This window comes from Geospiza fortis, unplaced genomic scaffold, assembly GCF_000277835.1.
Source record: "Geospiza fortis unplaced genomic scaffold, GeoFor_1.0 scaffold346, whole genome shotgun sequence".
Taxonomy (NCBI): Eukaryota; Metazoa; Chordata; class Aves; order Passeriformes; family Thraupidae; genus Geospiza; species Geospiza fortis.
Window position 1 is genome coordinate 709,988 of NW_005054361.1, and position 13,475 is coordinate 723,462.

The following is a 13,475-nucleotide window of genomic DNA, read 5'->3' on the forward strand; positions in this document are numbered from 1 at the left end:
AGGAGGAGAGGCCGTCGGGATCGTTCCTAAGCCGGGAGTGCGGCGGTGCTGGAGGAGCGGGAAGGTGCCCGGTTCCTTCTGGGGGAAGCAGGAAAGGGATGAGGGCTGTGGAGGGACGGGACGGCGCACCTGGGCATCGGGGAGAGGGAAGAAATGTGTTCCCTCGCCTCTAATCCAGCATCGCCGCGTCCCGCAGGCAGGAGGGGGCTGTGATGGGGGGTCGGGGTGTGCGGGGCTCCCCTTGCGCTGCGCAGGTGGGGATGCCTCAAACCTGGGTGTTTGTGTTGGCAGCGCTCGCAGGGACACGCACTGTGAAGTCTTGGAGAGCAGCAGTGTAGTGGCATTGCCGTTCCTTGTAGCTGCCCCTGCGTTCCCTACTGATCCATCTAGTTGGGCATATGTACGCCATGGGTACCTGCAGTGACCAGGGCGGGCTGCCGTGCTCGGATGTAGCTTTAAAGAGTCACATAATTCTTAGGAAGCTTTTCCGGACTAAATAAACGCATAGTATCGCTTTGACGTTAGTCACATTTTCCCGGCGTTTGCCATTATTTCTGCTATGAAACGGGATATATACCTGCTGCTTTTGAAATAACTTTAATTATGATTTAGAAATGGATTTGTGCTGTACTTAGCATGTGCATTTTTAGAGGTTTTATTGCAAAACCCCAGCTTGGCTTTTCTACATCTGGTATATCTACTTTGTGATCATGATGGGCCTGAAAGGCTGTGTGCTATTGTGAGCTCACCTAGGGCTGTAGATACATGAATTTTGTTCAGATGATGTATTCAGAGATTATTAAAATGCACACTGAGTATAGTTCTGTTTCTCAGAAATCTATCTGGAGGAATAGGTAATTCTTAGTATTTAGTATTTAATTTAATTACATTAAATAGTAAATGTATACATCAAGTAGTCTCACAGTTTGAGTTAGGTGTCACACCTTTTTCCAAATTGTTTTTGTGTGTCAAGTAGAGGGGGCCCTTTGTACTCAAAGATGTTTAAGCAGCATCTTTCAGGAACTGTCCAAAGAGGAAGAAAAGATGTTGCTTATTTAATATTTTTGACTCCATTTTAGACAGATGGTTGTTGTTGTTGTTTTCTTTGCTGAAGCAGGCTTTTTTGTTTTGGTCATGTGATTGTGAAACAGACCAGAATTGGTGCAAACCCTAAAATTTCTCTCTCTTAGTTTACTGACTGTTGTGCTTTGAGAATAAATTTTATATGGATGAGTATGATATCCATTATAATACTTAACCTTTCAGGAACTAACTTACAATTAATTAAGCTACATTAATGACTAATAAATTTCTTAGTGTAGAAATGCTTGAATTTATAGTTAAGTGTCATATAGTGAATATTTAAGAAAATTACATGTACTTTTAAACTGGAATTTAAATTGTTACATAAAACAGACTAGCTTAATTAATGTACTATAGTTCAGAGAAAAAAAAGTTGTTTATATAGGATACGTGGCTGGATCTTACTGGAGACATCCATGGCCCACTTTTCTTCAAAGGTTAATTTTCCAAAACAGGTCAAGTCTTCCACAGAACAGGAACACCCTTGGGGATGGAAACTACCTATGCTCAGCGTAGAAGTCCAGTTGCCAATTTAAGCTGTTGGTTTATCGTGTCATAAATGCTAATTTTCTTTCTGAGCAGGTATTTCCTTTAGTGTATAACTTCCTTTAGGAGCAGAAAAACAGGAGTGCATTGTGACCAAGCATGTTGTTGACATGGGGTCTGACATTTCTAGTCTCTGGTTTCTGTGCAGCTTCAGAAAACTCACCTCCCAAGCATAACATGTATGGAAAATCATAGTAGTTTCCAAGTGAATAGTCATTTTCAAGATAACATTGTAGGATTAAACCTTTCCTTGTTTTTAGTGAAATTTCACATTGTTGCCTTATTAGAATCTCCTTGGTGTCCTCAGTTTTCTGGACTACTCTGCTATCAAAGACACCTTTGATGGCTTTAGAAGAGAGGAAAACTTCCAAGTCTGGAACTGCTTCGTCAATTACCTATTTCTTTCTCAGCGCCAAGGATGCAAATTTGATACATTACTCAAGAATCCAGAGCTTCCAACTCCTTTTTTCTTCTTTCTTTCCTATCTTTGAGATCTATTGGCTAGGTGGGTTGATTTACATAATTGATTCTAATCAGTTTTAGTACTCACATTCCCCCTTGCTATTAGCTGGTATGTTAAGTTTGAAACTGGCTGGTTTGTAACTCAGAATATCCCTCATAGTAACCAAGTGTTGAAGTGCCTGGGCTGGGCACTGTGTTGCTAGCTGGGAGGATTGCTATCTCCACACACCAAGGCTTGTGTAGTTTGGCTTAGGGTTGTTCAGGTCCAAATTCTGACCTTTTATTATGTTAAAAATAGTGAATGACTCACTTCTTTAGATGTGTTTTTACTTGTGATTTGTATGAAGCTGCCCTTGGATGGAAATAGGATTTTGATTGAAAGTGCACAAAAGTAGTATTTAAAGTTTGTTTTTTGTTTGTTTGGGTTTTGGTTTTGTTTTTTTTTTTTTTAATTAGTTGAAACTAGATTAAATAAGTTGAATGTCCGGGGAGATAAGTTTGGGTTGTTGTTTGGGTTTTTTAAAAAATTTTCTTCCAGACATATGGAAAATGAAGTGTGTTTTTTAAAGTGTGAATTGGAGTTAGTGAAGTTAGAATTCAAGAGGTATTTGATGGCTGAAGATGCAGATGGGAACCTCTGACACTTTCATAAATCTTTTACATGTTTCCCACCATTTTATGGAAAGTTAGGCATCTAATCTGGCAGACTAATTAATGGGATTTCAGAAGGAATCAGAAAACACCCCAAACAAAAGATGCCTATATATCTTTTTCCCTGCTTCCAATTTGAGTAGAAAATAAATTCATTTTTTAATAAGTCCAGTTGAAGAATATTATGTCTGTGTATCTTATATGTTTCCCTACCAAACTGGAAATAGTCAATATACCTGTTCCCTGTTATACACTGAAGTATAGTGCCACTGCCATGTATGTAGTGCAGCATGTATCTCTATCAATCTTTGCCTGACCTCAGAAAATAAACAGATTCAAGGAAGGCAATTAATAGCCTATCCCATAACTCATTAACATTTGATGACTAATTTTCTGAATGGTCTCATTCAGATTTGAAGTACACGAACAAGTGTTAACAAGCCACCTCATTAAAATTACTTTAGCAAAAAGGAATAATTACTTAAAAACAAACCCTCTTATCAAGGTGTTACTTAATGTTGCTCTCCAGCTTGATAGGGAGATACTTTATATCACCTGGTGATTACATGGTTTCATTTGCAATGGTGCACCCTGTGGCCTTCCAGCAGCTACCTGCCAGTCCTGTTTTGGATAGATGGCTTCCAAGAAACAACCCAGAACAAAATGGTCACACCAGTGACATCGTTGAAGGGGAAAGTCTCATTCCTAGAACTTGTATTCAGGGATTATTTTTATTCTATCAGAATTTCAGTTCAGGATATAAAGCTGACTTTAGCCATAGATCTTTTATCCAGAAATGAGAAATGTCCACTGCTGCATAGTTATTGGGACTCAGCAGACAGTAGTGCATCTGTAGACATTTCCTCAAGTACACAGTTTTTCATTTACCTCAGATCCAATGACTGTGTGCCAATCAGGCACAGAGCAATGAGAGAGATGTTGGGTTGGGACGGGCTAAGGCTCTTGCTTTCCTCCTTCAGAAGTACATGGCTTTGGACAAGCTGCTTTTTATTTCAATGTCTCAGTTTTTCAGCCTCAAAGTGAGGAGAGTATCTCCTTTAAAATAGTCTTCAACTCTCCAAAGAGGTGTGAGAGAGGTAGGTAATCTTGGATGATTTTCCAGGCATTAAATGATGTTACTACCACTAATCCTAATGTTTTGAACAGATTCAATTCTCTTGGGCAAATGACAATGTAAATTATGGCAGTTTTGGACCAGTAATTCAGAGATCCTTGATGTATTTATTTCCATTACAAGGGAATGGGATGTGAGTCCTGACTTTGTGACAAATACAAAACTTTGTTCTTTAGCAAATGGTTATTGTTGGCAGCAAAACACAGTGTGGATGTGGAAAATGGAATCGTGTACGTAGCATGTTCCTACCATGTGCACTTCCCTGGAGTACACGACAGATGGTTTTCTGTAAACCAAAGGCTCCAGCTTTGTAAATGTATGGTTCAAAGGTGATCCACATCACATAAATGTTCTGCAACAGAATTCCTGTCATCTCCTCAATCTTTTCTGCTACTGAGGGTCGTACTCAAATGTTCCAGTTATTTATAGTAATTAATTTCACAGTTTCAGCTTGTCTTCTGCTGAACAGGTCTGCTTTTTCAGTTATTGACTGTCAGCAGCTTTCTGCCAAAAATGTCTTTAATCTTACTAGCAGGTGTATATCAATTTCTCCATGGCATCTTTGACTTGTTCTGGTACCTAATGAATGAACCAGTGCATATCAGTTTTCTTTTTTCCTGTTTCTGAAAAAATATTTCTATTCTTTATAGTTACATCAGAAAAGGAAGTTATGGTATCAATGAGTTCTTTTGCTAAAGCTTTGTGTTACTGATGCTCTGCCCAAACAGAGCTTAATCCACCAGCTTGTATTGTTCTTGAAACTTTACTCCTAAGCCAGGACAAACAATGCTGTAGAGAGACTCGGGATACCAGCAGAGCCAGAAGCTATTTATTGCTGTGGGCCTAACACACGTAGGGAGTCTGTGTGTCTGTAGCTGTTTAAAGTTCAGTGCAAAGTCTGTCAGTGGATTGGGTTGCATGGTGAGCTGTTCCCAGAGTAGCAGGAGGGTGGGCAGTAGTGCAGAGATGAGATGCACGCTGTCTTGGTGGAAAGGAGCTGTGACCTGAGGCAGAAGGTCATGCTTTAGATGGAGCAGTATCTCTATATCCTCAATGTATTTATGGTTTAGTGACTTCAGAGGTTACGTGAAAGGTGAAGGTCTCCAGTCAAGACTCGTGCTAGTATCTCTTATTGTAGCACACAGTAGTATCTACTCCTCCCCCCAAGTATCAAAGCCTTTTCTGTTTTCCTCAATTAACTGCCTTCACCTCGACAGTGAGCATTGGGTTTGACTAGTTGGGCTGTTTTGCAGTTAAACAACCAGGGAACACTAAGAGTTTGTTTGTGTATATTTATGACTGAAAAAGAAAAAGATCGGGCACACTAAATTAGTAGTAATTAAAGTGGCATTAATGAAGCATATCTGTTTCAAGTGAGTGAATGTTGAAAGACAGCTGTTTCTGAATTGTATTACAGGCAGGGCTGTGTTGAAATAGTAGATCTTTGGTGTGGCTTGCAGGTATTTCAACTGTCTTGGTCTTACACTAAATCTTATGTTTTTGTGTGGAATTTAAGGAATGTCATTTCACCCAAGTTGTTTCTGAATTCTCTGTTCATCATGAACTGTAGCGATAGTGATATCTTAGACACAAGACAAACATGTCCTGGCTATTCCTCAGTTTTGGAATGCAGAAGAACAGTGCAAGATTAAATAAATCTGGAAGCATTTGATAGCTGTGGTACTCTGGTGCCCATTATGATGGTAATTTTACTGTCACAACTATCCCATTCTTAATTAGGTTTTTGTGTTCAAGTGGAAGATGAAATAAAACCTGACCCTATTTTTAAGAGGAGAAATGTCCAAACAAGATAATAGACCTTGGCAGCCACTGTAGGTGTTTTGAGCCTTGCTATTCCAGCATCCCTTTGCTCCTGTTATTTCCTTGGGTTTTTTTCCTCCTGTCTGCAGCAGTGAAGCTTACCTGGCTGTATGGAAATTACTCAGAAGCAAAAACAAGGGAATGGGAAAAATTAATAGGTGAAGCCCTTCTGCATGCAGTAGATAAATTTAATATGCATTGGAAATATAGACTTTTAGGGTTTTTTGTTTTGTTTGTTTTGGGGATTTTTTTAATCCTTAGTGCTAGTTCTGCTTCATCTCTACTAGAATGCCAAAGGTGAAATAAACAGGCTGATAATGATGTTGAGAGTTTAGCTGGAAAGTGATGGAATGTTAAAATTACTGCATTTATCTTTTTAGTGGCCTGGTATTGATAAGCTTTCAGTAGACAAAAACAAAGAAGCAGAAAAACCTGCTGTTTAATGTAGAAATGGGGGGAAAAGTGGCTATCTTATCAATGGTTGAATGAAATTCACAGGTGTGCTCAGTGGGAAATCTGGGTAATTCTTTGAAGAGGAATGAAGTCTTACTGAAACTTGTTTTAACTCTCCAGCTTTAGGAGCTGTGTTGACAAAATAAAGAATTGTAGTTTGTGAGTCTAGGTCATATGAGAATTAATGTACAAACTCTTCTGCTTTTCATTTTTCTTACATATCTTTGTTTTTTTCTTAGAAGGGTTTTATTGCAAGTAATGAAGTACTAATTTAGAAATGTTTATTAGACAATTACTTCTAAGAGGTAACTATGAAAGGTTTTCCAAAATGTGCTAATGTGTAAATTAATTTTATTTTCCTGCTTTCAGTCAGTCAAGTGCAGCCACTGATCACGAGATGTTACCACAAAATCTACCTCAGACTTCACTTTTGTTCATTCAGTTGCTGCGCCATAGATCTCAACGGGAGCTCTGCAGACACTCTTGAAAGTCTCTGAACAGATTGGGACATCAAGTCACAGCATGATGACCTAATAGGAGGTCAAAGTCTGAAACATTGATTCAGCAGTTCAAGATAACACTGCCCTTATATCAGTATCACTTCTGAAGGCTACAGACCTCCTGCCATTTCTTTCCTGGCTACTTCAGAAACACTCAGCTGACCTTTCTTGGGTGAAGAGATCTTGACTTTTCTCTCTGGTCCTGGAAATATTAATGGAATACAGTCATGTCTACCCAGGACGAGAGGCAGATAAATACAGAGTATGCTGTATCCTTGCTGGAGCAGTTGAAATTCTTTTATGAACAGCAGTTGCTAACTGACATAGTGTTGATTGTTGAGGGCACTGAATTTCCCTGCCATAAGATGGTTCTTGCAACGTGCAGCTCATATTTCAGGTGAGTATTCAAATGCTATAAAATCTGTGGTACCTGATTTTAAGTGTAATAGTAATTGATTGACAATGTTTTGCAGAGACTTAAAGATCAGTAACTTAAGTACAAAACCTAAATATCCTTACTTTCCAACACAGAGTAAAATAAAATTTCTGGCTTCCTGGGACTAATTCTAGATATTTGTTGTAGTTCCTACAATGAGTGTGGGGGGGAAAAAATCACACTTGTGATGGCTCATTTTCTTTAGGGAGTTAAATGAGTCTGAAAAATTAGTAAATTTCTTATTCTTCACACCGAATCTTTAAAATACTTAATCTGTTTTTATTTCCCAAGGTAGGATAATAAGGAATTACTGAGACTTGGCTGCAGGAATTCCATTGTCATGTTTAACTGCAGTTTCTTAGTAGAAGCATCTGCTAAAAGTAGGGATTGCTGTGCAAGTTCATGGCTTTCTTCTCTGAATCATCTGGTTTTCCCTGCTCAGCAAAGCTGGAAACTCTTCCCTTGCTTGAGTGTTGTGGCAATGCAAGTGAAGTTTTTCTGTGTGTGGTTTGGGTTTTTTTGTTTTTTGTTTTTTGTTTTTTTTGTTTGTTTCATGGTCCCCCCAAGATGCTGTTGAAATTTTTAGTTCAGTAGCTCTTGTTTTCCGTGTGTCCTGGTTTTGGTCTTTTAAAACATTTTTATTAATAAGATATGTTAAGTGCTACCACTTTTTGTAAATGCCTTCATAGTAAGACCTGGATGATGAGGCACCATGAGTTTTCTGCTGTGATTAATCATTTTTGTTGGCAGCATAATATAATTAATCTGCCTGTCTGGAAGGAATTTTGAAGCTTGAAACTAGTCTGAGTGACATCCATGCATGTTCTACCTTCCTGATGCATTGTGGAGGGATTATAACTTTTCTTTCCTGTTCAATCACTGGAAAGTTTACAAATTTGCTTGAGCCAGTGCTCACTATACAGAACACATCAGAGATGTTTTCTGTACTTTGTCTCCATTCTTATAGAAAACTGTGGAAGGATTAATTTATTACTTTTACAGAAAATTTTTGTCCCTGCAGGCTTTTCTGTTTATTTTTTCATCTCGGATGAATCTGGTCCAACTTTTAGCAACAAGTATTGTGTGATCACTAGATAATAATTATTACCATTGGCCCTGTGCAGATGACATAGTTCCAACAATTTGTAAAATAACAGCCACTGAAAATGTAACCAGATTTAATGTGGGTGGTTAATCATAAGGTTGGAAAGCTGTCATGAGTCCACCCAGTGTGCTGCATCAGAATGTGCAGTCAAATCTCTTATTCATATGTGTTTGTTTATTATTTATGGAATGAGGTTTTGGCACTGGTTAAAAGAAGTATCAAACTTGTGGTTTTGTCATGTTCTGTTTTTCTTCTCTACTTTGGTTTACAAAAAGATGTTCAGCTTCCTAAATTTAGCTTTATTATGAAAAATTGATAGCCCTGAAGGAGGGGGTAGAAAAGCGAAGCATCTTTCTGTGTGATCCAGCCATTGTGTGTGGTTGCAGCCAGCTTACCTTCCATCTTTGTGTCCGAATGATGTGCAGCCCTGCTCCAGCACAGGCTGCTCAGCAGTGTGTGAGCAAGAGCCAGAGCCTCCAAGAGCTCCCTCTTCCTTTCTGAGGAGTCTCTGTACCCTCTTGTACTTTCTTGTTTAAATAGCTGCACAGCAAGTTGATACTCAGTGATCCCTATCTTGTACTTTCTTGTTTATCTTTAAATAGCTTCACAGCAAGTTGATACTCAGTGATCCCTCCTAAAATGCAAGTTGCCCTGAATTAAGGAGCTTAGAAGAAGACAGAGAAATGGGGATGGGATTCTGTCTTTGTATCAGATGCTTGCTGGAATGGCTTTGCTTAGGGAGTTCATCTCCATGTCCCTTTCATCTCTGCAGCAAGAAGCAGGACTAAAAGGTGCACTCACTGTCCCTTCTAACTTCTCTCATGCCTGGTTTCCTAAAAAGAAAAGCCCAAATAAATATAAAGAGCCTTGAACTGAATTTTTAGCACAACCATAAAGACCAAACCTGAATCAATATAAAGCTCTTGAAACCAATGTCCCCTGTTTTAAGAAAACTGACAAGTACATGGCTTACAGTACCAGATTGCAGTTAGTTCTTAACTGTGTTACAATGAAAATACCAGGATGGGCAAGAGGTGTGTGAAGCATTAAGGAAACAATAATAATGTTTTAAATTGCCTTTCTAGTCTTCTTCAGGAAGATGTAATGGAAATACTCACTCTTTTTTTCCCAGATTAGATCTGATAGGTTTTTCTGTTATTGATTTTTGCCTGCAAATGTGAAGTTTACTGCATGTTATGATGAATGGTATATAAGAAATAATTCATAAAGTGCTAGTCCTTGCTCCATTTCTTCTTCTCCCAGAGGAACATCCTTTTTGATATGACTTAGCTCAGTCCATTACATAAATCTGCTTCTTTTGTTTAGAATCTAAAATCTAGTTGTGTATGTTTCAACAGTGTTTTCTGGAGGATGTTTCTTCCCTCTTATCACCTGTCATAGAAAATATTTAAATTGTGTCATTAAAACTCCAAAATCATTAGTGCTATCTGCTGATTAACACAGAAGGGTTTGCATGAATATAAAGTATTTCTGCAGAAGACACTGATGTTACTCTTTTGATGTTCTATCCAAATGTTATATTGTAAATAGTAGATGTCAGCCCAAGGTAAATCCAAAACACCTGTGAACAGGCCTGCAAAAGGACTGTTCACCTTTAGGAGTGTAATCACCAAAGGCTTACAGGTGACTGTTTAAGATTACTCACTGCTGATCCTTGTCTTAATATGTGTGTTTCTCCTCAGAGCCATGTTCATGAGCGGGCTGAGTGAGAGCAAACAGACACACGTACACCTGAGGAATGTGGATGCAGCCACTCTGCAGATCATCATCACTTACGCATACACGGGTAACCTGGCAATAAGCGACAGCACAGTAGAGCAGCTCTATGAAACTGCCTGCTTCTTACAGGTAGGAATGTTTACAGGAGGAAATAACAGCTCCTAATCTCTGAACCACTTTATTCTTTATCTTGTTAAAAGATCTTTCCTATTTAGTAATTTCAAAACACTTTTGCTCCGTTTGCTCTGTATAGAGAGCAGTTGCTTGCCAAATTTGCTTCACGTAGCCATCCCTCCTTGCATGACAGTCCCTTTGGAAGGCTGGAAGTAAACCAGCTTACTTCTAACATTTAGAAAATTAGTTCTGCCAGCAGACATAATCACGCTGTGTACTCAGTCTGTATGAAGCAGCTGAGTGAGTCACTGCTGTGTTTTTGTGTATGTATAGTATTCCATGCCTGAACTGTGTTGTTCAACACCAGACACAGGTACTTTATGTGCTGCTGCTACATGAAAGCATAGACTGTATGTGTAATACTTTGTGTCTTTCTTTGCATTACAGGTAGATGATGTGTTACAACGATGTAGAGAATACTTAATCAAAAAAATTAATGCGGAAAATTGTGTGCGTCTATTAAGCTTTGCTGATCTCTTCAGCTGTGAGGAGTTAAAACAGAGTGCTAAAAGAATGGTGGAGCACAAGTTCACAGCTGTGTACCACCAGGAGGCCTTCATGCAACTGTCACATGATCTACTGATAGATATTTTAAGCAGTGACAATTTAAATGTGGAAAAGGAGGAGACAGTGCGTGAGGCTGCTATGTTATGGCTGGAGTACAACACGGAATCCCGCTCGCAGTATTTGTCCTCTGTTCTTAGCCAAATCCGGATCGATGCACTTTCAGAAGTAACACAGAGAGCCTGGTTTCAAGGCTTGCCACCTAATGATAAATCAGTGGTGGTGCAAGGACTGTACAAATCGATGCCCAAATTTTTCAAGCCCAGACTTGGCATGACAAAAGAGGAGATGATGATATTCATCGAAGCTGCTGCTGAAAACCCTGGTAGTCTTTACTCTTCTGTCTGTTACAGCCCACAGGCAGAAAAGGTTTACAAACTCTGCAACCCTCCCGCCGACTTGCATAAGGTTGGGACGCTGGTAACTCCCGATAATGACATCTATATAGCAGGTGGGCAAGTTCCTCTGAAGAACACAAAAACCAATCACAGTAAAAGCAGCAAACTCCAGGCTGCCTTCAGGACTGTGAATTGCTTTTACTGGTTCGATGCGCAGCAGAACACTTGGTTCCCCAAGACGCCGATGCTCTTTGTGCGCATCAAGCCGTCCCTGGTGTGCTGTGAAGGATACATCTACGCCATCGGGGGCGACAGCGTCGGCGGGGAGCTCAACAGGAGGACTGTGGAGAGGTACGACACCGAGAAGGACGAGTGGACCATGGTGAGCCCCCTGCCCTGCGCGTGGCAGTGGAGCACGGCTGTGGCGGTGCACAACTGCATCTACGTCATGGCGCACAATTTGATGTACTGCTACTTCCCCCGCTCGGACGCCTGGGTGGAGATGGCCATGCGGCAGACGAGCAGATGTTTCGCCTCAGCTGCTGCTTTTGGTGATAAGATATTCTATATCGGAGGACTGCATATTGCCAGCAATTCTGGGATAAGGCTGCCCAGCAGTACTGTGGATGGGTCTTCTGTAACAGTGGAGATCTACGACGTGAATAAAAACGAATGGAGGATGGCAGCCAACATCCCTGCCAAGCGCTATTCCGACCCGTGCGTCAGGGCCGTTGTCATCTCCAATTCCTTATGTGTCTTTATACGGGAGACCCACATGAACGAGAGAGCCAAGTATGCCACCTACCAGTATGACCTGGAACTTGACCGCTGGTTCCTGAGGCAGCACATATCGGAGCGCGTGCTGTGGGACCTGGGCAAAGACTTCCGGTGCACTGTAGGAAAGCTGTATCCATCTTGCCTTGAAGAGTCCCCGTGGAAACCTCCGACGTATCTCTTCTCGCCAGACGGAGCTGATGAATTCGAGCTGGATGGGGAGATGGTTACTTTACCACCTGTATAGCTCCCAAATTAGACTGCACAACTGAGTCTGTGCTCAGTTATAAAATAATAAAAGAAATAAATGGCTGTGAAAGAACAGGTCTGGGGACAGAAATCTCAGAGCTGTCTTTCATGAGTTGTATTTTTACCTACCTAACACTTGCCGCCATTCAGTATGAATTAGTGAAAAGAGCAGATATGCTTCCATAATCTCAAATACTATTATCAGATAATTGAGAAAAATATATGTATATCATGAGCTTGAGCATCTGACTTGTCTAAAGAATTAATTCTAGTTCTATGAAGTCTCCATTCAGGAAAATTAGCTTAAGAAAAAAAGTAGTTATTGTTTCTAGGATGATGTCACAACTCTTTTGAAAGTATCTTCCAGTTACATTTTAACTACTTCTGGATATTCTACTTAAGTGCTAGTTATATAATTGCCAGTGTGGCCTAATTAAAGGACTGTGCCGCACTTACTAAATACTAATATCTATGTTGGTATAGTAATGCCATTAAAAGAAAAAGAAACAAATCCCATGGATCTACACCTGTGGTAGGAAGGGTAGATCTTCCATTGTATGGTAACATGCTGGGCAAAATGACTGCAGGTTCAGTCAAGCTGTATGATGAGGTGCATGTATTCTATTTTCACTAACTTATACCTGTCTATTTAGAATACAGGTCTTCCAAGCAGCTGGTAGATTACCAGGTGTGGACTTAAGTTGCTGGGCTTGCAATAGGAATTGCCAGCCCTCATAGTGCGGGTCTATGTGGGGCTTTAATCAGTAAATGCCCCCACATTCTGTATTACAGTAACATTGGCTCATGTATATTACTTCCTGCTGCTGATGTATTTTTCCATTGTAAAACGAAGTTTTAGTGTGGATTAACCAGGTCTTTATTTTCTGTTAATTTAATAACAAGCATTACTGTAGTGTGATTGTGTATAGATATCCCTTAGCTGTCAGGTTTTTTACTTTGGGGGGAAAAGCAAACTTCAGGAATATCCTGTGCTGTGTGTGCAGGACAGCAGATGCCTAGTGCTGCTCTGGCATTAATCCCAGGAACCACTAGCAGTAGCGGGGTGCCGCCAACCTAACATGAACACAGGTGCTTCATGACAAACCTTACTAGCATGTTCAGCTGCATCATGTTCTGGCACTGTATTTTGAATGACATTAATTTATTAAAAAAGACTGAATCCAATTGCCTGTGTGTGCTTTTTGGCTGAAATAAATAGAGCTGTGCCACCCTCCCACCACATGCACACTTGTAGCAAGTAGCTTATTGAAGGCAGCTAGAAATAGTTAAGCTGCAAAAAGCCTGGAGATGAGTATGTTAAGTTGATTCTGCTCACTACTACTCAGCAGAAGCTGGAAATTAGGTATTGAAGTCAAACTGAGGATTACATATGACTAGAATCCCCTGCTATCATTTTTGTAAATCAGCACTTCTCTGGTCATGG

At 40.1% G+C, this 13,475-nt stretch overlaps 1 protein-coding gene across 1 annotated transcript; it reads left to right on the top strand.

The window, feature by feature from the left end:
- Positions 1-6,508: 6,508 nt before the first annotated feature.
- KBTBD2 (kelch repeat and BTB domain containing 2) lies at positions 6,509-13,216 on the top strand. Its single transcript, XM_005423915.2, has 3 exons — positions 6,509-7,048; positions 9,896-10,061; positions 10,494-13,216. Exons 1-3 carry the CDS (start codon positions 6,879-6,881, stop codon positions 12,027-12,029), a joined length of 1,872 nt encoding a protein of 623 aa, XP_005423972.1. The 5' UTR covers positions 6,509-6,878; the 3' UTR covers positions 12,030-13,216.
- Positions 13,217-13,475: the final 259 nt, after the last annotated feature.

What these genes read in the sequence shown, in the direction of transcription:
- KBTBD2 (XM_005423915.2), top strand. Translation starts at nt 6,879, where the DNA reads ATGTCTACCCAGGACGAGAGGCAGATAAATACAGAGTATGCTGTATCC. An exon ending in ACGTGCAGCTCATATTTCAG is followed by an intron (nt 7,049 to 9,895) that starts GTGAGTATTCAA and finishes GTTTCTCCTCAG; the next exon opens with AGCCATGTTCATGAGCGGGC. An exon ending in AAACTGCCTGCTTCTTACAG is followed by an intron (nt 10,062 to 10,493) that starts GTAGGAATGTTT and finishes TTTGCATTACAG; the next exon opens with GTAGATGATGTGTTACAACG.